Source organism: Ctenopharyngodon idella, chromosome 15, assembly GCF_019924925.1.
Source record: "Ctenopharyngodon idella isolate HZGC_01 chromosome 15, HZGC01, whole genome shotgun sequence".
NCBI lineage: Eukaryota > Metazoa > Chordata > Actinopteri > Cypriniformes > Xenocyprididae > Ctenopharyngodon > Ctenopharyngodon idella.
Window position 1 is genome coordinate 8615585 of NC_067234.1, and position 23850 is coordinate 8639434.

The 23850-nt window shown below is 43.2% G+C and overlaps 1 protein-coding gene across 1 annotated transcript in view; it reads left to right on the forward strand.

Moving 5' to 3' along the window:
- The first annotated feature begins 410 nt into the window (after positions 1–410).
- Positions 411–23850, forward strand: part of si:ch211-235m3.5 (BICD family-like cargo adapter 1) — a 31733-nt gene continuing 8293 nt past the window's right edge. Inside the window, exons 1-3 of the mRNA XM_051862129.1 lie at positions 411–1411; positions 2871–3086; positions 23608–23724. Of these exons, the coding sequence (XP_051718089.1) occupies positions 1160–1411; positions 2871–3086; positions 23608–23724 (585 nt within the window). The 5' untranslated portion in view covers positions 411–1159. The remainder of the gene's footprint in view (positions 1412–2870; positions 3087–23607; positions 23725–23850) is intronic.

Genomic DNA, 23850 nt, shown 5'->3' on the forward strand with positions numbered 1-23850 from the left:
GAAATAAAAAGTTGCATGACGTTAAACACAACACCATGGTTGACAATAAAGATGTATTGTATTGTATTGTATCTTGTTTTAATTAGTTTGGTGGAAGTCTTTGAATCTTTGCATGGCTTGGCTCCCTCTTATCTTTGTGTAATATGCTCATCCCCTACACCACGACTCGCTCACTACGTTCCTCTGACTCTGGCCTTCTCGGCATCGCCTCTCTTCAATGGGGGGCAGATCATTCAGTACTATCGCACCCAAACTCTGGAATTCTCTCCCCCGCTCACTCTGTTGTGTTAATAATATCTCTGAATTTAAATCATTACTCAAAATTCACCTGTTTTCTGAATGTTATACCTCTGATTTGATGAATTGATTGCTCTGCATTATTACTAACATTTCTCTGAATGTTATGTCTCTTAAGTCCTGTTTTGTATTTCTGTATTTGACTCTATTCTTCTGTATGCTTCCCTGTCCATTATTGTTTTCATCATTGTCTACTTGTATTATCTCTTCCTTGATAATTGTAAAGCGTCCTTGAGCCCTGGAAAGGCGCTATATAAATAAAACTTATTAATATATTATTATAAGTCGCGTCCCCTTTTGGACTTCCCCCTTTGGTTCAAGAGCATTTGTGAAACATTTTTATTTGCAATAAATATTGTAATTTCATTTATTCATATGTAAATCCGTTTTGTGGAATGTATTGCATTTATTTGTGCTTCTGATTTTAGCTATTTGTGAATAAATGTTCTATTTGTAAATACGTGCAATTCACCTACGTGTAAATGTTACAACAATTATAACCCCATACGCTAATCTCGTTTTTTCGCGTAAAATTAAATAAGCCATCTAAACTATCTAAGGTCTATTTGCATGCTGTAGGCCTGCATGTAATGTGTTCTCAAAAAGTACTTACTATATTATTTAGTATGATCTAAAAATGTATTGTAATACATCTGTTAAAAAAAGAAAAAGAATAAAGTCGCGAGTTACCTGAAACTAACTCACAAGCCCAACCCACAGTTCCTTTCCATCATCCGCCTTCAAATAAAAAAAAAAAAAAAAAGAAAAGAAAAACGCATGAGTGACAACCGCAGGACTCTCACCCACTCTCACATACAGAAGCACAAACGCATGGAGCGTTTTCACTTATAATACGGATGCCATGAGTCGGGGAGAAGTGCTGATACATAATATACATAAAATGGAAGTGGAGGAAGATTTCTACTCATATGAATTCAGTAATGATGACGATCTGCCGGTGTATAAGGACAGTGAGGAGTTGTTCGCAGCTCTTCGGCAGAAGGAGGATGACGTTCTTCTAGCTGCTCAGGTGGGAAATGCTCTGCTCATGGAGAACAGACAGCTGAAAGAAGAGAGAGACGCACTTCATGACAAATACATGCAGCAGCTGGAGGTGAGACTCGAGACAAGTTCCTCCCATGGTCGTTTCCATTTCTCTGCAGCTTAATAACCACACTGTGTATTTATAGAGAGTCGTCATAATTTCCGTCTTTTGTCTTTTTTTTTTTTTTTTGGCGACACTGTTGTCTTCTAAAGGTTGCTGTTTTATATAAAACGTAATAATATAGTGTAATCTGATGATGTTAGAGCTTTCCTTAGAACTAACTTTACTTCTCTGAGCCATTTTTGCAGTGCCTTTAAGCAACTGGTGTCATGATCATTTTTAGGAACTGTATGAATTCAGTTTCCCTCAGGTTCACACAGGTCTCCTAGCTGAGTGTCTTCAGCTCCATATCTATTGTTTTATCACTTCAAACTTAACACTTTTTCTGAAATGTTTTCTTTGAACAGTTTTCTTTTTTTTTTTTTCTTTCTTTTTTTTTCTTTGAACAGTGTACTTTCTTTAAGGCAAAGGGCACTTACTTTGATAGTTTATCTATACAATCAGACATTTTTTTTTTAGTTTTCGAATACTTTTGAGGCCAGTGTATGAATATATAAATATGTATTTTAGGCAGATGTTCAAAATTTCATGCAACAGAAAGTAAATTTAACTAAGAAATGAGAGTTAGGCCACATCAGATTCCATGTGTGTTGTCACATTTAATGACTGCAAATCAGATTCAGTCAAAGTTATATGACTTTGAATATGAAATCTGCTACCTTAAAGGGATAGTTCACCCTGAAATTAAAATTCTATTATCATTTACTAACCATTCCATACCCGTATGACTTTATCATATGGGGAAATCAAAACAAGAAATTAAAAAAAAATGCTGGGGTTTTGATCCCAAAGGCTTTCATTGTATGGACAGAAAGCACTGAGATGTTTTTAAAAATATCTTCGGTTACACTTTACAGGTTCATTAGTTAACATTAGTTAACTTCATTAGCTAACATGAACTACTAATGAACTGCACTTCTACAGCATTTATTAATCTTTGTTAATGTTAATTTCAACATTTACTAATACATTATCAAAATCAAGAGTTATATTTTGTTAACATTAGTTAATGAACCTGAACAAAAAGTGAACTGCTGTATTTTTTATTAAATAATGTTAACAAAGATTAACAAATACAGTAACAAATGTGTTGCTCATGATTAGTTCATATTAGTTAATACATCAACTAATGTTAACAAATGAACCTTATTGTAAAGTGTTACCATATCTTCTTTTGTGTTACACAGAAGAAAGAAAGTCATACAGGTTTGGAACGACATGAGGGTAAAATGGTGGAAATACATGGTGACTGTCATTGTAAGTTTACTACTACTAAAAGCAAATGTCCTGGGCATAGTTGGTGTTTTGCTGTAGGATCCACTATTAATGTAAAGTTTTTTATAACTTTAGTGGGATATCTCAGATTGGTCTGAAATCAAACACTGTGAAGATGTGATTGTGTCCTCAGGAGCTGCAGCAGGGCAAGTACGAGCTACGGGTGAAGCTGGATGACTGTCAGGCACAGTGGGAGAGTCAGGTGTCCGAGCTGGAGCGAGACGTGCAGGAGCTGCAGGCGCAGGTGGAGAGACTGAACCAGACTCTAAGTGAGGCTGAAAGAGAGAAGAGCAGACTGAAGCATGAGCACAGCGAACAGAGCCAGAGACTCAGAGAACAGCTGCAGAGGGTCAGTGACACCTACTATACTGTACATCATCCCTTACATCACCCAACTTTTACCCTTCTTTTCAAGCATCACTTTTACTATTGCTCATATTTTGAGTAGTAATCTGAACCCTGAGTATTAATCCTTGGTGTATCATTGGAACTACGGGGATGAAATGACACCTGAAGTAGTGCAGCATTTGACCAGAAAGCAACCACCACACACACTCACTCACTCACTCACATTTTCCTAAAATATTAAAAAAATTTTGTTCATCAATAATTGCACAATGTCATTGTAACCTTTTGCCTCACTCATATATGTAGTGATCATAGTGACAAGCCAGTTTTCATGATATAATCATTAAAGGCAGGTGCATTAAATATTGAATGTGCCCTTTATTAGCCAGACTTCAAAACCTAACCACACATGTAATACATACACATATGCAGGGGTCATAAAAGAATAAAATGATTAGAAGGCCAGTAATGCAACAGATACTGTCTCTCGCTCAGATAAAGATGACATCACACTGTTTCTTCCCTCAGTGTAGCAGATATGAAATGGAAGAATGGGCCATCCACACAGTCCTAAGCTACAATATATGCTTAGTAAATCTATGGGTAACACAACAAGGTTCAGTTGTTAACTACACAAGTAAACATGAACGAACAATGAACAATGACATATAATAATTTCGACATATAATAATACATTTTCAATTAAAAAATTGTACCTGATAACATTAGTTAATGCGCTTTGAACAAAAATAGAATAATTGTATTTTGCATAAAGAAAATGAAACATATTTTAGGACATTTAGTATTTTTTCCCACTATGATGTTATTTTTTATAATAATTTTCTTTTGAAATTTTAAATAATTCACATTATTCATAATGGTTATTCTCATTACCGTAAAAAAACAGTAATGTTTTACATTATTACAGTAAAATATTACTGTAATACAACGATTTTTGGTAAAAGAGAGAGAGAGAGAGAAAGTACGTAATAGGACTTGTCCAAAAAGTCAAAACAAGAAGAACGTGTGTCTAAAAAACCAACACAAACCAACTTAATGTATTAAAATATAATTTGATTATAATGAAATATTGGAATTAGAACAATTAATGTACGGATAACAGTAGTTTTACTATTTACTGTTTTCTATGACTTCTTTTATGTGACGGAAAACCTAAATTTAGATGCACCTGCTCCTGTTGATTCATTCACACACGTTGCTCTCACATTGGGCTGGTATCTAATCTTATAGACTTGTTATGCTCAAGGTCAAGGTTTAAACTTAATTCCCAGTTTAAACTCATGAGCTCATTTAAAAAGCTGTTCATGACATTTAATCACAGTTTTGTATGACAGACATGCCAAAACACTCGGGCTGTGTTCTCTTATGTGTGTAGTCCTGTATTGTTGTCCGTTTGGATTAGAGTAATGGCTAACTCATACTGTTCCACTGGGTGGTCCCACACCCTCTCATTCTCCACACGTCAGCTGACTCAAGTAGACGTAGAGACTGTCTTTGACTATTTTTTTTCCAAGAAGTCAAAGTTCAGGAAATACTGATGTTTACTGTATGTATCCTGTCCTGCTCTGAAGCAAGAGGAAGTATGTCTTACTCATTCCACTGCGGCTTCCACCATGTCTAAGCTCTTTTTTTAACTGCTCTCGGACGGTGTCTAGAGTGGAGTTATAGATAAACAACTTGGTTTGGTTGCAGATGAGCTTTTGTCAGTTATGGTAAACAGCCCTTTGTCCAGGCCTTGAATGGAATGGTAAGTATTTAAGCTATACTTTTTGAGACAAAAGTAAACTTGTGTGTCTGTCTGTGTGGACCAGTGTCCCCACCAATTTAATATGCTTAATGAACATACTAAATAAAAAACCATTTATGTGAGGGTTTGGATTAGTTTAGGTTAAATGTGTGTATTTGTAAGTATTCCTTACAGCCTGGTGTTACTGTTTATTACATACTCTTAGTGCCTAACAGTCTGTACACAATCAGAATCAGAAAGAGCTTTATTGCCAGGAATTTGTGTTGGTACTGAAGCTTCCAGTGCACAAATACAAATACAACAAGAGACATAGTAATGAAATTTAAGAATAAAATATAAAAGTATAAAGACACAGTTAGGTTTAGTTATAATAATTATATTTACAGATTATGAAGATTTTTACAGTTTTATGAATAATATGAATAAACAGAAGTGATATAATATTAATTTAAACAGGCAATAATAATATGAATAAACAGTACAGAGGCACTAAGAGAGTCTATCAGGAGAATACGGGGTAATTTCGAGGAAATTGGCCTCCCCCAGTTGTTTACAGAGAAAGCTCAAAACAAGCATTTGTTTTTCCAGGAAAGCTGTGCCTTCCTGTTGGAGGGAGTAAACCTATCGGGATGCTACAAATACGCTTGCATCCTGCTAGGTTTCTCTCAGGTGGTGGGTCTTCTGACAGTTTTAATAAATCTAACATCCATTCAGGAGTATCAGTCTGAACTGTGTTGTTGTTACTTATGGGACAATAAACAGGGATATTTGTATGAATATAAACCCTAAAGTAATGTATATTTCCTCTGCACACTTTGTATTCACCTTTAAATAAATGTTTACTGGAAGTGTAGAGTTGTTGAGGTCACACGACTCTGATTCAGCAAATCAGTCACAGTTTAATTGCGTGACTTGTAAATCATTTACACTTGTGCTGTTCTCCAGTCACTGACTGTGAGGTAGTGCTACACCTACCCTCAACAAACTGCATGATTTGAAGTATCATTCAAGTGTAGCGTCTGGATAGATCCGGCAGAGTCAATCAAGTTTGGACATTTCAGATCCAAACTTAATTTTTAGCCTCCTGAACTGTGCATGTAAATCACGAATCGGCTCCGGCAAGTCCGGGACCAATTGCCCCATTGGCACCTTTGTTACCCCAGTAAAGAAAAACAGAACACATTCTCACCAGCCCCAGAGACTTCAAAGAGTCACCCTGGTGGGACTAAAGGTCATATGGTCACAGACACTGGCCACAACCCCAATACACACACACATACAGACACTCACAAACACGCATGGAGATTGTGAATGTACAGTTATCCTCCAAATATGACTGTGCCAATATGTACCCGTCGCTGTATTTAAAGGTGCATGTATTTATCCCTAGTATATAAGCTTAGCTACGACTGTAGTTGTATTAGTTTTCTTCTAAACGATAAAACTCAAGTATAAACTGTATCTCACCTTTTATGTCTTTGCCATCTGACAAGTTTGGTCTCATTGTAAAGCTTTCGTTATGCTCTAATTGAAAATGTATGTCACATGACTGTAAAATGCATTCTTCTATTTTTAATGGTACTTTGAAGAAAATGTACTCAGATCGGACACTTCGTAAACCATGCAAATTAGGTCATAAATGGAGACAAAGAAAGAGTTTGCCCGCCAAAATCGCACCCTCATCATTGGCTGATGTATCCCAGGAGGCGTTCTGGCCTGTTGTCCTTAAAACACAACGACACGCATCTCTCATGGTCTCTCGATTGTCTTTCGCCATTTAACACCCGTCTCTCCCGGACGTCTCGGCGACCGCGCTTCCATCACGCGCCCCCTCTCTTCGGGACGACCATCTTTTGGCAACAAGTTTCTTTGTCAAACCCTCTTCATCCGTCGCCCTAAGTCTTCACTCTTCATCGCCTAGGAGACGGACTCGTTTTCTTTCTTTTCCGGTTATCTTACTCTTAAGTTAAACCCTTGTTTGAAAATCCCGCCGAAGAACACCTTCTCGGAAAAGGACCAATCGCTTCAGCCGCACGCACCGAAACTCCCGCAGAAACACGAAACGACCACAGCACCTGAACCTATGCAAGTATAGAACCATTCTTTCCAAAGCGTTTTAAGCTCGATGTGTAAGCTGAGTTTCCTTGCTGGCTCTCAAAGGTTTTAACTGTTAGTAAGTTGCCATTCCTTTGATCACCTCTGTTTTCTTGACTTTACTTTCGCTTTCTATATATGTGTATTGTTTGTGTATGTTTAGTAGTATAGTCTCTGTATCCGTAGTTTCATATATTAAATACATTATATTCATGCTCGATTGTTTTTTTTGCTCATGCAACAAACCCAGGTCACTTTAACGTTTCGATCCAGTATCCTTGCTTTACGCATTGATGCTAGAATAGGAAGTCTTTCTCGTGGCCAGAGAAAAACCTTCCTTTTATAATCGGCTATGAAGAGCTAACGGTTTGCTGGACAAACTAGTTTCTCTAAATTATTATCAAGTCAGAACTAATCATATATGTAATTGATTATAATTCGTTGTAATTAATTCACAATATATGTATAATTCCCTCTCGGGTCGGTATATGTATTATAATTAATCATAAAGCTTTATGATTTATTATATTCATATATTTCACCCATAAATTAATTAAATACCTGTACAGATTCGCTACAGATTATTTGGTGGAGAATGCGGGCAACGTTTTAAACTTGGTTTTGTGTATGAGCAACCTAGAATAATTTTGTGTGATTTAATGTGTATATGCGCGCCTTATTGAGTGAGCCGACAACGCGTCCCTCATTCTGAAAAAACGTTAACAAGCTATTTGTGCCTAAAAACACTGTAGTCAATTGTTGACCGTAAAGTAAACTGCAGTCCAATTAATATTTCAAACTCGTATCTGCAAAAGGCGACAATCTTTTTGCAATATACAGTTAATATTAATTTCCGCTTGAATAAACGAATTGAATCGTATTCAGCGTAGTTTTTTTGAAAAGGAGCTGTGACGAGTTTCTCACAGACTCTTTCTGAAGGCCTCATAATTGTAGCGCTATTAAATTTGAATTACTGTGTCGTCCAATAATTCAAAATAGCGTCTCGCTCCCTGGGTAACGTCATTGGCATAGCTAACCAATCACGTTACCTCTTGCAAATCTAATCTGAAAACAGTTTATCTGAAATCCGATTGATGTGTAAAAATTGGGAGCCAGCCACGACCTGATCCAGCGTGACTCGTAACAGCAGCGAAGAAATCCTGCAAAGTTACATATTCGTGTGCACTAAGTTTGCACAAACAGGGGTCCACTAATCCCCAAAATTGTGTACCCGTATTAAAGGGGCATATTAGTGTCCAGTAACCTGGCACCAAAGAATCCGCCGAGATTCCAAAGTTGTGTACCCGTGGTTAAAAGTTGTATATTAGTGTCCAGTAACCTGGCACCAAAGAATCCGCCGAGATTCTAAAGTTTGTAACCGTGATAGTGCAGTTAAATCAGCCGTAAGGGAATCAGAACCCCACAGACGCGCTAATTTAAAATATCACGAATTAAAGTAGGTGGATGCAGTACCTCTGACCAGACGCCAGAAGGCAATCTGTTCAGGTGTGCGGCACCCCTCCCTACTTCATTGTTGTGTGGACTCACTAACGCCATCGTGTGGACGTTCTGGGTTAGCTCTGCTCTCCATACGTTGAACTGAAGTGTTTCCAAATTCCTTTTGGCTACTTTAATCTAGCTTGCCGCTATAAATGTTTGTTGATGGTTATGCTTTTCAATCGTGTTTGGAATGTGGTTTACCGATTTAAATTTGATTTAAATACGTTTAAATTTTTAATTTAAATTAAGTTTCCCTTCCAACAAGAGAATTCACTTTCTGAAAGTGCTCCCCCTGGTGGACACTCCCACATAAGTTAGTTCCCGTCTCTGAGTATTTGTCCCCTTTCCTGCTGTTCCTGTGTTCACAGATTTTCTCTGCTCTATGTTATTTTATTATTCTACTTGATTTTCTTTCATTATACTCTCTTTCTCTCTTGAGTTTTTACTTTGGAAATTCCTTTCTTGTTATTACTTACCTTTTTATTTTTATCCACTCTTAGGTCTGTGTCCTGTTTGTGATTTGCTGGTAACAGCATTCTCACACCCAAGCTTCCCTTATTTTATACACTTATTTTTAAATTTAATTAAACAACATTTAATTGAGATTTAAAATTAAGTAGTGTCAATCAGTTGGCATTTTGCTCAAGAAGCAGTTCCCTTTAGGGAATTCTCCAATAGGGAAGACCTTCTCCTTTCTTTTTCCCATTCTGTTATTCTACGCACTTATTTAAATTCAATTGAACAGAGTTTAATTCAAATTTGAATCAAGTGCCTCTGAATTGTTTTTTTCTTTGCCTTATTTTTTTTTTCTTTTCTGCTTTCAGCTAATTCATTCTGACTGTCATTCTAGACCCCTATTCTTTCGTCCTACACACTTGATTATTTAAATTCAGTTTAAACAAGATTTAAATTAAGATTTAAATTTACAAGTAAGCTGTGTTTGCGTGACCACTTGTGTATTTGCAAATAGAGCCCTCTAGCGATCGGTGGTGAGTTGACGGTTGTTCCAGTGAGTTCCAGTGAGCAGAGTAAACTAGCCTGGCGGATCTCTCACTGGCTGTGGGTGAACCTCGGTCACTTCTGACCTCGTACCGCGGGCAACACGCAGGGACATCAGCAGGTTGGGTGTGTCAGGTGCAAGGAGGCAACGAGTCCAGGTTGGCAACAAAGGCAATTTTGTTTAATTTCCCTGTTTCTGCATGACAGAACCGCCCTTTGAGTAACTGCCTGCGGGGTCAGACTCTGGGGTTGGGAAAAATACAATTTTGGCCGCCAATCTGGCCGTTGGCGCAAACACCTTGCCCGAACACGCAATTGTGCTGAAAGTCCCTGTTTGAGAGGTTGCATCGCAGTGCAAAAGGCACAGGGTGCCGAGGAACACGGCAGCCAAGTGTTGGAACGTCTAGGAGAGGTTGCCCCCGCCACTGAGTTCTTGTCTGAGCAATCACAAATCACCCCAGGCCGAGATTAAGGACATACAGTCCATTCGCTCAGTGAAAGCCACAGAATATTTGATATTCTCCAATCAGAAGTGTTGGCAAAACCCCTTTTGCTCTTAAGCCATACCATCCTTCTAGGTTTTATGACGCGACAGCGCCCTCCTCAGGCCCCGTCATAAACCCTTACTGTGGTAATAAGCTGAAGTTTCACTTCTCCCCTCTAGCCCTTCTTGTGGTATTTTATTGCTATTCTATTTTCATTCCTTCCTATTTGTTTACTGTTCTATTTCTCATAAATTGCAGCCATCCTGTTCTGTTCTGTTTTTCTACTGTTTGTCTCTTTTATTTCACGTAAAGGCAGAGCCTGTGAGAGCCATCACGGAAGCTGAATAATAGATAGACGGCCGAGCAGCCAAAGTCATTAGTAGACTCATAGAGCCTCCGCCTGTCAAGATCTTTATTTAAATCCAGCACTCGCCGACACAAATTAACCCACGTGGTCGTTCCTGGCCATCGACAATAAGTGTCTGGCCTATATTCCACTAACTGTCTGCACCAGTTAACTGGAATCACACACAAAGTTTAGCTAATTACGTATTACGTAACGCGCCAGTCCTGCGCGAGCTTGCATTGGTTCTTTTGTGCTGTCTTTCTCTCGTCAACAGTAAAGCCACTATGTCGCGAGCATCCAGCCCTGACACCCACTGGGATCATCTCGAGACCTGGTTGGGCGTCATGACCAATGCATTCCTGCCCAACGCCGCCGGTGACCTCCAGCACCTGAGCCGTGAGCAGTTGGACGGGGACCTAAATCGACTAATGGCCCACGATCCGACGCAGAGCTACAACCACAAAGAATGGGCCAAGCTCATTGGCGGCCTTGCCCACAACCTCATTGCCCAGGTGAGGCTTAGCGAAAGGAGCAACGCTCTCCTGGAGCAGGAAGCAGCGGCGCTCAAGCTTCAGGCCGGGGAGGCCAGAAGAAATCAGGCCCAGACTCAACATCACCTCGATCATCTACTCCTCGAGACCCAGGACCAGCGTGGGACAGCGGATGAATCCGACCCCGAGCTGCAAGAGGAGGTAGAGAGACTCCAAAAAGCCCTTGCAGAGCTCCACTTGGAGGCGGAGCGTAAAGAGCAGTTGGAAAAGGAATCCAGGGAGGAACTAACTGGAAAACTCCAACAAGGTGAAACTCTCCTAGCAAGAGCAGAGATCGAACTGAAAGAAAGGGACGCTAAGGCCCGGGCCTGCGAAAATCATCTTAAACAGGCCCGAAGTGAGATCCTTGCTTTGAAACAACAAAGAGACTATTTAAGAGATGAATTGGACACTGTTCACAGAGAACTGAAACATTCTTATAGACTGCAAGGTGACTTGGGAGGGGAAGCACACTCCACGGAGTTTCTCCTGGCCAGTAGGCCCAGTCAACAATCCCTAGTTCAAAAGGGGGTTGAAAGTCCACTGCCCAAGATGCCACCCGCGAGCGGCCAAGAACCTTTTTCAACAGTAAAAGGGTGGGAGCCTCTCCAGAAAACCCGTGCCACTAGCCACGGCATGGCTCCCAAAGATCTGGACAAGCTAGCAAAGAATATCCCCACTTTCACCCCAAACCCAGCAGGGGGCGTTGACGTACACGCGTATTTGCAGGACATTGACTTTCTGCTGCAAAATGTGGCCAACGTGAATGCATGGGACAGGTTGTACCTACTCCGAATCACGTCTAGCCGTGATGTGCGCAGCTTTCTAGATCGGCAGCCAGAAGCTGTCAAATCAGACTACCAGCAGCTGCGACAGGCTCTGATCAAAGAGTTTTCTGACCCTGAATCGGACCAAGGGCTCCTCGCAGCCATGGACCTTAAACAGGGCCGACTGGAAACCCCACAAGCGTACTACAACAGAATACGAAGGGCCTACTTCGGAGCACGTAACGAGCCAGGAATGGAGGAAGATTTCAACTTTAAGACTTTGTTTCTCCGAAATCTGCATCCTGCGGTGAGTCATCATCTGGGAGTCTTGGCCTGCCCACGGAGTATGTCCACTCAACAGCTGCGAGATTTAGCCCACAAGGCTTATTCTAAGCAAAAGGCTGCATCTGAAAAGACTGTTAAAAATCCAACCATTTACCCGGTCTCTGATCACTGTCCAGAACTGACCCTAGAGGGCGCACACACGCACCACAGTGACAGACCGTTTAACAGAGAGTCAAGACAGTTCCCGGCCAACAGAGGGCAGCCTCACTACGAGGGTGTCCGTCCCAAGCACCAGACTGGGCGTTCTGAAAGAGTCTGGGACAAGTCCCGGTTACCCAGCAACCCAAAGGGCAGTGCCACATGGGAGGCCAGCCGGCGACCCAGAAATGGCAGATCTTCATCGGCCAGAACTTCAAGCCCCGACCGCCAAAGACAGAATGCCTCTCGACGTGCACCGAACAAGCCCAAGTCCGAGCGTTCACAGGAGCAGAACAGTGCAGCTATGTCTGAGTCTGCAGAGATCCTGAAGGCCCTAAAAGAGCTGATTCAGGAAAAGCACCGCAAGGAAGACAAGAAAGACAAGCCAGACTCCTTATGACTAGGACGGAAACCTACCCCCACCGTCTGCCCTGACAAACCTCCGACAGAACCTCACACCCAAATCACTGCTGACCAGCCACTAACCACAGAATCAGTTAACGCATCACTAAGTGACCGCGTCACCCAGCCACCTCAGCTGACAACTGCACATCCAGAGCCAACCAACTCACATCATCACACCGATGACCAAGACTCCAAGTTACCAGAAAGTGCTGTTCTGGTTGTCTGCCTCCCTAACGAACCACATGACCCCAGCCCCACTTGCTTACCGGTCAGCACCCAAGCCCCGGTACCAAGACTCCTGGGGAACCTTATCGAAAAGGGGGTGGCCCGAAAGCTGTACATAGCCATCACTGTGGAAAATGATGTGAGAATTGAAGCGCTCGTAGACACCGGAGCAGATCTCACTTTGATGTCAACTAACCTCTTGGAAATACTCAGAGATAAAGCCAAGAGACAAAATCGAACTCTCAAACCACAAAGATGTGAGCTAAATGTGCAGTCGTACAGCCAAAATGAGGTCCAACTTGAACAAATAGCTCCCATTCATCTAACCATCGGGCCAATGAGCTTGGTACACCCCGTATACATTTCACCAATGGACACGTTTCCCTTGCTCATTGGCAAAGACTTGCTAGATCGCTTTGAGCCCTTATTGGACTTCAGACAGCTGAAAATTTGGGCTCAAGTACGAGAACCGTTGCCCTTCCAGTCACCCAGGTCACCTGAGCCAGACTGTCAGGTCACAGAGGTCACGGGAAATCTTGCAGCTAGCCGCGGGAACCCCGTCTCAGGGCAAAGTTCAAGTTCGCCACTCTGCACCCTGCAACTCCCCACAGACTCTGACTCCTTCTGCCCCAAGGTCATAGCAGACCTGCAGCTGAATGGTTTAACAACGACAGACGTTGTTCTCGCACTGTGGGCAGACAACTCAGCGATCAGCCACACCCTGTTCGAGGCTCTCACTGAAAACACACCGGACCTCCCATTTGCCAACAAGCGCACACGTTTCCCTTTAGACTGTCGCCTGTCAACCATGACAACAGCCAAGGGCATCTGCGCTCTGAACTTGAAATGGAACGGCCGCCTTCTAACCCATTACTTCCTGGTCCTTCGGGACCTAACGCATGACGTCCACATTGGAGCAGACCTCCTGATCCGCCTCAAAGCTCATGTGGACATTATTAATGGGGTAGTGTGGGCTCCAATGACTTTACAGTCCCCTGTTGTTCCCGTCAACACTGAAAACCTCATGTCTGGCCAGACCATTCCAGAGGTCTGCTTCCTGGTCAACGAACAGGAAGTTGTAGTACCCGCTTACACCAAAGGGGTCGCTGTTCGGCTCAACATGAGACGTGGTCAAACCCTAAACAACAAGCTGGCTTTCTTCCAACTTTCACCCGAAGGCGTGGAACTTGGACTCACTCTGGAAGCCACCCCCCTCACTGAAGTATCATCCCGTGTAGTCCATATTTTATTCAACAACTGCACGGCTACCGACCTCAGAATTCCCAAGGCCTACCGGCTTGGATGGCTAGTGAGTCATGACTTCCATGATTTTGAACTCATGTTACCAGTCATTGGGTCAATACCAGCTGCAATGATCCCAGAAGGGAGCTCAGACAACACAGTGTTCACAGCACCCTTCAAGACCATCTCCATCACTTCCGTCATGCCGGTACCCACAGAACAGGTGTGCAGAACGGAGCTGATGGAGGACCAACACCTTGCGGTATACACAGTCTCTAACCAGCCTGCCTGTGATACGCATGAAAGCATTGCACCTCTGACAGCCAACTTGACAGATGACACCACAACGGAGGAGCCATTCCCAGGGTTTGAGTCTCAAGTCCAACAAATTCTGAAAGATGCAGATGCCCTACAGAATGATGCAGACCGTCAAAAACTCAGACAGGTCTTGTACAAATTCAAAGCGTCATTTGCAAAAGACTCTTTAGACTGTGGCCTCACTAACCTTCACACGGTGCGCATTCCAACACACCCAAGTGCTCCTCCCACCTTCGTCAGACAGTACAAAATTCCCCTCGCCTCACATGAACCAGTGCAGGAGATTATTCGTTCCATGGAAGAAAAAGGTGTCATCCGCCCATGCAACAGCACCTACTCAGCCCCCATCTGGCCCGTTCTCAAACCAAATGGCAAGTGGCGACCCACCATTGACTACAGGAAATTGAACCAGCAAGTGCCACTGTCACGATGGCCCATGACACAGCTGGAGCAGGAACTACCCAGAATTAGAGGAGCCACTATCTTCTCTACGCTTGATGTGGCCTCAGGATTCTGGACTATACCTGTACATCCAGATGATCAACACAAGCTGGCTTTCACCTTCGGCAACCGACAGTACACTTTCACACGGTGCCCATTCGGCTATGCCAACTCACCAGCTGAATTCAACATCTTCCTGAACAAAGCATGTCCGGATGCAAGAATGAGAGGGAACCTTATCTACGTAGATGATGTTCTCATGAAAAGCACAACTGTGGCTGACCACCTGATAGAAATAGACCATGTTCTGAACCAGCTAGCCACTGCCGGTGCCAAGATTGCCCTCCACAAAGGACAATGGTGCCGGACCAAGGTCGATTACGTGGGTCTACTCATCGGTTCCCAGGGCATTGAACCGCAGTCCAGCCGCATCCAAGCTATTCAAAACATCAAGCCTCCCACTAATGTCTCAGGGCTACGCAGTTTTCTAGGTGTGTGCAACTACTCACGGCAGTTCATAGAGAACTACTCAGACATTGCAAGACCTTTAACTGCTCTGCTGAAAAAGGACTGCCCATTTGTTTGGACAGCAACCCAAACAAATGCCATGAACGAACTGAAACGACATTTGTGTACAGCTCCATGTCTGGCTTACCCGGATCCACAGAAGGAGTTCTACTTGGAAGCTGGATTCTCCAAGGACTGCCTGAGTGCTGGCCTTTACCAACGCTATGACCAAGACAAAAGAGTTGTAGCATATGCCAGCAAGACACTGCTGTCACCAGAGTGTAAATACTCAGACTGTGAAAAGGCTTTGCTCTGTACTGTATGGGCCATCCAAAGATTCTCCAACTACATCGGAGCGCAAAAGGTTATCATAGAGACCTGCCACCAACCTGTCACCTTCCTCAACAGCCAACGCATCCGAGATGGCGTAGTCACCAACTCACGCATCGCCACGTGGCTGATGGCCCTCCAGGGGCGCAACGTTGAGGCACGATATGCCCAAAACCACAAGTCTGCACTGGGTGACGGCTTGGCTGCTTGCCAAAACTGCTCCGATGACGCACCAGCTTTGACATTTGAGGTAGAAGTACCCCAACAACAACAACCAACCTGTCACAAGTACTTCGAAGAGAATGCGTGCCAAGGTATGCGTGCCACGGCCTACGTCGATGGACATTCCTACAGCCATGAGGGCATCCTACAGGCAGGTGCAGGGGTGCGATGGTTAAACAAACAACCCTGCCAACCACAGAACTTCAGGTGGGGTCCCCAGTCACGTCAGTATGTTGAAGTAGCAGCTACTCTCATAACCCTTCAAGTTGCCTCAGCCCATAACATCAAAGAACTCCTCATTTGCACAGACTCATGCAATGCCAGACCTAGTTTCACATGCCATCTTCCAGGCTGGAAACAAACTAATTTCAGGACTGAATACAACATGTCGGTGAAACATCAACACCTGTTCCAAACACGTGATGACATCACCCAAACACATGACATGATCGTTTACTGGGAAAAGGTGAACAGACATTCAAAACAACCAGGGCGTGGCAAAGGCGCAAACGACCAAACTACTGCCCGTGCCAAGACTGGCACGCTGCATAACAATCTACGGTCACCCCCACCCCAGTCACCCACCCTTAGTGTGGCAGCAGCAACCCGCAGCCAGCGTTCTGTTCCTGCAACATTTCCCGCCTTACGGCCACTGCCACTGACAACCAAAATTACCAACACTTCCTTACGAACTATTTTAAACCACCACTCAAACCCCTCCAACCTCCCGATCACGGCATCTGGTCCCACGGCGACCCCTAGCCACAAACGGCTGCATGGGATTAACCACATGCTGCGTGTGGGACTAAACATCCTAAAACACGTCCTTGACGACCTCACGGCGCCAAAGCTTGTAATGCCACAAGGCCAAAAGGGGGGTGAACTGATATACGCCCACGACACACCATGTGCCAGACACCATGGCACCAGAACCACTAATGAGACATTAAAACAAGTGGCGTACTGGCCCAGCATGCAGCAGGATGCGGCAGAGGATGTCAGAGGATGTCAGGTTTGCTGTCAAGTCCAAACTGCAAACACAAATCCCAGAACCCCACTGCAACGCAGAGGAGTCACATTCTCATGGTCAGTCAACCAGAAAGACTGGAATGTAAAACTTCCTCTGGGGTTCATAGCCACCATGGACACCACACCGGAGTCAACTCGGGTGTCCCCCACTGAACTAATGACGGCGCGGCAGGTGACGCTGCCGGTGCACCTGTACCAACCAGGAGACCCCAGCATCATTACAGCCTACTCCACTCACCAGCACCTCGACGAGCTCCGCCCACAGCTGAGAAAACAACTTGCAAAGCAGCGTCAAACCCTGCAAACCATCAGCAAATCCTGGGAAGGTATTGTGGTGGTTCTCTGTACTCACAGTTTCCTGCTGATCCAAACGGTGAACTCAATGAAGCAACTGTTTACAGTCTTCCAAAATGACTTTGCCCAAAGTCAGCTGGTCATAGCTCTGATAACAGACCTGCTGCGAGAAGTTAGCTTCTCTATGGAGAGCGTGGCTGTAAATAGGATTCCTCAGTACCCTGTACAAACTATGCTGGACTTTGCTACTGGCAGACCCACCAAGACTGTTCCAGCCCACCTCGCTGACTCTCTGGGTGCTGCCATCCTACTGCGCGCCAACCCCGAGCAGAATGAGGTGGCTGTCCTTCTCAATCCACCCATCGGTGAACCAGATAACATCTACAGACCCAAAGACAAGGTCAATGTCAGGTGGTGGCAAGGTAACATCCACCCCAAGATACATACCTCAGATGTGGTAGTCTACCACTACAGCGACCCACAGCTGTATCTGGCTCCCCATTTGAGCAGGTGCATTTTGACCAAAGACATTCACTGCTTCGGCTCTAACAAGCCTTCCCTCAGAGAACACACTGAAGGAATCTGCCGGTTGCAGCCAGTGATCAGCGACACACGCTGCCCCGCCGAGGCCAAGCCTCACACCCCAGTCATCGGAACACAAGCCAAGATTGTGGGCGCTCGACTGCTCGTCCACACCCCCACTCGCATCGACGCCCTAACCTACAATCAGCACGACACGGCCACTCGTGTCAGCCTGCCCAATCAAAGTATGTGGATCCAGGTACCCCTGGGTTCCATCCTTCACCTCAACAATCTGGCAGTGTACCGTCTCTCAAGCAAAGAGGACCCGTCAGAACTGGAAATCTCATCCTCCTCCGGAAATCACAACCACACCTTAGATCCAGAACTGGAACTGATGATTGAGAAAAGGGGGGTCCCAGCTAATTGACATTACTCTCGTTGATACAGCCCTCCAAGCACTCTCCCGACTGCCCGTCCTGACCAGCTCACCTATAGCCCAGGCTTGGAGAGCTGCTGACACAGCCCTCTGCCTCTCCATAGCAATCAAGTACGCACTCACCCTGGGCCTGGCCTCCATCCTATCCGAAGGGACCAAAGGGATGCAAGAGTCCATGGACAAGTGCCTATCTGCCCTTCCTCAAGGCTTCAAAAGGAGACAGAGGAGAGGAAGTTTCAAGGCAAAGAAAATGCCCAGCCTCATCGAGATGGACAGAGAACCAGTAGGAAACACCTGCTGCTTGACCATCCGGATCCATGTGCCATCGAACCTTGTTACCGTCCAACGAAGTCCGCACAGGAACTTCGTTGGCCGAAAGGGGGATTGTAGCGTCTGGATAGATCCGGCAGAGTCAATCAAGTTTGGACATTTCAGAATGCTTTTAGCCTCCTGAACTGTGCATGTAAATCACGAATCGGCTCCGGCAAGTCCGGGACCAATTGCCCCATTGGCACCTTTGTTACCCCAGTAAAGAAAAACAGAACACATTCTCACCAGCCCCAGAGACTTCAAAGAGTCACCCTGGTGGGACTAAAGGTCATATGGTCACAGACACTGGCCACAACCCCAATACACACACACATACAGACACTCACAAACACGCATGGAGATTGTGAATGTACAGTTATCCTCCAAATATGACTGTGCCAATATGTACCCGTCGCTGTATTTAAAGGTGCATGTATTTATCCCTAGTATATAAGCTTAGCTACGACTGTAGTTGTATTAGTTTTCTTCTAAACGATAAAACTCAAGTATAAACTGTATCTCACCTTTTATGTCTTTGCCATCTGACAAGTTTGGTCTCATTGTAAAGCTTTCGTTATGCTCTAATTGAAAATGTATGTCACATGACTGTAAAATGCATTCTTCTATTTTTAATGGTACTTTGAAGAAAATGTACTCAGATCGGACACTTCGTAAACCATGCAAATTAGGTCATAAATGGAGACAAAGAAAGAGTTTGCCCGCCAAAATCGCACCCTCATCATTGGCTGATGTATCCCAGGAGGCGTTCTGGCCTGTTGTCCTTAAAACACAACGACACGCATCTCTCATGGTCTCTCGATTGTCTTTCGCCATTTAACACCCGTCTCTCCCGGACGTCTCGGCGACCGCGCTTCCATCACGCGCCCCCTCTCTTCGGGACGACCATCTTTTGGCAACAAGTTTCTTTGTCAAACCCTCTTCATCCGTCGCCCTAAGTCTTCACTCTTCATCGCCTAGGAGACGGACTCGTTTTCTTTCTTTTCCGGTTATCTTACTCTTAAGTTAAACCCTTGTTTGAAAATCCCGCCGAAGAACACCTTCTCGGAAAAGGACCAATCGCTTCAGCCGCACGCACCGAAACTCCCGCAGAAACACGAAACGACCACAGCACCTGAACCTATGCAAGTATAGAACCATTCTTTCCAAAGCGTTTTAAGCTCGATGTGTAAGCTGAGTTTCCTTGCTGGCTCTCAAAGGTTTTAACTGTTAGTAAGTTGCCATTCCTTTGATCACCTCTGTTTTCTTGACTTTACTTTCGCTTTCTATATATGTGTATTGTTTGTGTATGTTTAGTAGTATAGTCTCTGTATCCGTAGTTTCATATATTAAATACATTATATTCATGCTCGATTGTTTTTTTTGCTCATGCAACAAACCCAGGTCACTTTAACGTTTCGATCCAGTATCCTTGCTTTACGCATTGATGCTAGAATAGGAAGTCTTTCTCGTGGCCAGAGAAAAACCTTCCTTTTATAATCGGCTATGAAGAGCTAACGGTTTGCTGGACAAACTAGTTTCTCTAAATTATTATCAAGTCAGAACTAATCATATATGTAATTGATTATAATTCGTTGTAATTAATTCACAATATATGTATAATTCCCTCTCGGGTCGGTATATGTATTATAATTAATCATAAAGCTTTATGATTTATTATATTCATATATTTCACCCATAAATTAATTAAATACCTGTACAGATTCGCTACACAAGTTTAATACCTATATGAGCAACAGCAATAGTGATGCATCCCACCATAGAAACACCATCAATGGAAATAAATTGGTTATGTGCAACGTTCTGACAAGGTTAAGAAACAAATATTCTTCTCTAATAAATAAGTCTTAAAGGTGCAGTAAGCAATTTTTGAAAAAACACTTGAAAAGTTGAAACGGACCGAGCACCAAAACACACTTGTAGCCAATCAGCAGTAAGGGGCATATACAGGTGCTGGTCATATAATTAGAATATCATCAAAAAGTTGATTTATTTCACTAATTCCATTCAAAAAGTGAAACTTGTATATTATATTCATTCATTACACACAAACTGATATATTTCAAATGTTTATTTCTTTTAATTTTGATGATTATAACTGACAACTAAGGAAAATCCCAAATTCAGTATCTCAGAAAATTAGAATATTACTTAAGACCAATACAAAGAAAGGATTTTTAGAAATCTTGGCCAACTGAAAAGTATAAACATGAAAAGTATGAGCATGTACAGCACTCAATACTTTGTTGGGGCTCCTTTTGCCTGAATTACTGCAGCAATGCAGCGTGGCATGGAGTCGATCAGTCTGTGGCACTGCTCAGGTGTTATAAGAGCCCAGGTTGCTCTGATAATGGCCTTCAGCTCTTCTGCATTGTTGGGTCTGGCATATCGCATCTTCCTCTTCACAATACCCCATAGATTTTCTATGGGGTTAAGGTCAGGCGAGTTTGCTGGCCAATTAAGAACAGGGATACCATGGTCCTTAAACCAGGTACTGGTAGCTTTGGCACTGTGTGCAGGTGCCAAGTCCTGTTGGAAAATGAAATCTGCATCTCCATAAAGTTGGTCAGCAGCAGGAAGCATAAAGTGCTCTAAAACTTCCTGGTATAAGGCTGCATTGACCTTGGACCTCAGAAAACACAGTGGACCAACACCAGCAGATGACATGGCACCCCAAACCATCACTGACTGTGGAAACTTTACACTGGACCTCAAGCAACGTGGATTGTGTGCCTCTCCTTTCTTCCTCCAGACTCTGGGACCCTGATTTCCAAAGGAAATGCAAAATTTACTTTCATCAGAGAACATAACTTTGGACCACTCAGCAGCAGTCCAGTCCTTTTTGTCTTTAGCCCAGGCGAGACGCTTCTGACGCTGTCTGTTGTTCAAGAGTGGCTTGACACAAGGAATGGGACAGCTGAAACCCATTTCTTGCATACGTCTGTGCGTAGTGGTTCTTGAATCACTGACTCCAGCTGCAGTCCACTCTTTGTGAATCTCCCCCACATTTTTGAATGGGTTTTGTTTCACAATCCTCTCCAGGGTGCGGTTATCCCTATTGCTTGTACACTTTTTTCTACCACATCTTTTCCTTCCCTTCGCCTCTCTATTAATGTGCTTGGACACAGAGCTCTGTGAACAGCCAGCCTCTTTTGCAATGACCTTTTGTGTCTTGCCCTCCTTGTGCAAGGTGCCAATGGTCGTCTTTTGGACAACTGTCAAGTCAGCAGTCTTCCCCATGATTGTGTAGCCTACAGAACTAGACTCAGAGACTATTAAAAGGCCTTTGCAGGTGTTTTGAGTTAATTAGCTGATTAGAGTGTGGCACCAGGTGTCTTCAATATTGAACCTTTTCACAATATTCTAATTTTCTGAGATACTGAATTTGGGATTTTCCTTAGTTGTCAGTTATAATCATCAAAATTAAAAGAAATAAACATTTGAAATATATCAGTCTGTGTGTAATGAATGAATATAATATACAAGTTTCACTTTTTGAATGGAATTAGTGAAATAAATCAACTTTTTGATGATATTCTAATTATATGACCAGCACCTGTACAGTCATGATGGGGGAGGAGAGAGAGCTCAGTGCACAAGACAGACATTAGCAGAACGAGGGAGATGGCAGAGAAAATACAAAAGAGGAAAAGGCCAAGGGAATATAACTTTAAAAAGAAGGGTTACAATCAGGCAAGAGTTAGGACCCGCATTAATATTGGAGAAGCTTTCCATTGTTGGAGAGACCTTAAGGAGCGGGAAGGCCTGGAAACAGACGCCGAGGTTACTTTATTTCTTCTCAATACGTGAGTGTCATTGGTTTTCACAACCTGTGTTTCACAGAACGAAGATATGCAGTCTTTTGCTTGAATATACTTTTGTGTCATCTTCACTGTTTGTTCATTTGCATTATTATTATAAGCCCGGATTGTCTAAACCTCTTCCACTGCCCGTTTTAACCATCGACTCCCAAACTGTGTCTGAAAAGTGAGAAAACATGCTTGCAATATATGTTTTTTCTTTTGGTTCCCCTTTTAGTGATCACTATATCCCCTTAATCTAGTCACATTTCTAATATATTAGTTACTTGGACTATTGTGTTTTTTTATGGAGCTGTTCATGAAAGCTGGGATGACTTTGCCATCAAAGGAGTAGAGGAGCTAGATACCAATTAGTCATTCAGCCTGAATTATCATAGTAACACAAATTGCTTTCACTTATTGATTGCATCATACCCTCGGCGGCAGCAGATTTAGCCATAGTTGTTGCTTGTGTTGCATAGCATGTACGTGAATGTGGGGACGGAGGCATCAAGATAGGGGTGTGATCGTTTAGGGTAGGGGTATTTGGTGATTTCAAATATCAACAGTTTTTACCAGAAATTGCTTACTGCTCCTATAAGTTGGAAGCCTCCAAATTCATGCACAGAATTTAACAATGTATATAAAGTTGCTTCCAGAGTTGTGTGCAACATTTAGGTTTTTTTGTTTTTTGTTTGTTTGTTCTTGAAGCAAATTCACTCTTTTTTTTTGTTTGTTTGTTTGTTCTTAAAGCAAATTCACTCTTTTGACAGCATTTGTGACATGTAAAATATATATATGCCAAGAATGCCATGGCTTGGGACATCAGCTGGCAGGATCGCTATTGAATGCTACAGGGGCTAGACTTGCACTAGTTAACATAATAGCACATTAGCTTTATCTCCCGTCCTGAATAGCCTTTAGCTCAAGGGACCACTAACCTTGTGGTGGTTGGTAGTTGAGTCTCATTGAACCAGGACCTCTTGCCACCCCTCCATATGCTGTTGAGCGTGGGGTCATTCCCTGCCCCCATACACACTCACAGTGACTATCTAGGATGATGATGATGCCACTGCCAAGACCAAGATGCCAAGCTGCATCTGTCATGTGGCTCTTTGATCTGGTTCTGAGCGTGTGTGATGAACGCTGACAGCTGTCCAGTTATCTGCTGATTCAGGTTTGTCACCGCAGGCCTCCGAACACCCAGTGCAGGCTTTTGTTTAGCTCTTATCAAGCGAACTTAACTCCTTTTCATTATGAAAATGGGACACATTCCTTAGTGGAAAAACACGTCTTTTTGTTATAGTTGCTTTCTCTTCTTAATTGTGACTCTCTGGAATATCAGCCCATTCGATTTGTGAACACACTGCATGTATTTGGAAGCTGAAAAAGAGTTTTGCGGTTCAGACACACAGTGGTTTTTGATAAGTGAGCTGTGTTGTGTATTTTTAGGGTATGGAAGTGGAGCGAACCATGACCAGCGAGCTTCAAAGACTAAAACAGGAAATGAGAGAAAGGGGGCATGCCAGACCCCAGGATGAAGAAATCATCAATGCTCTTAGAGAACAGGTGAGAAACAATTCCATACTTGCACACTCAGATATCTGTATGGTGTTATATATGATGAAAATATACTCAAATAATAGTCCAACACTGATTCTGCAGCTTTCCATGCATGCTTGTTTATTAAATATT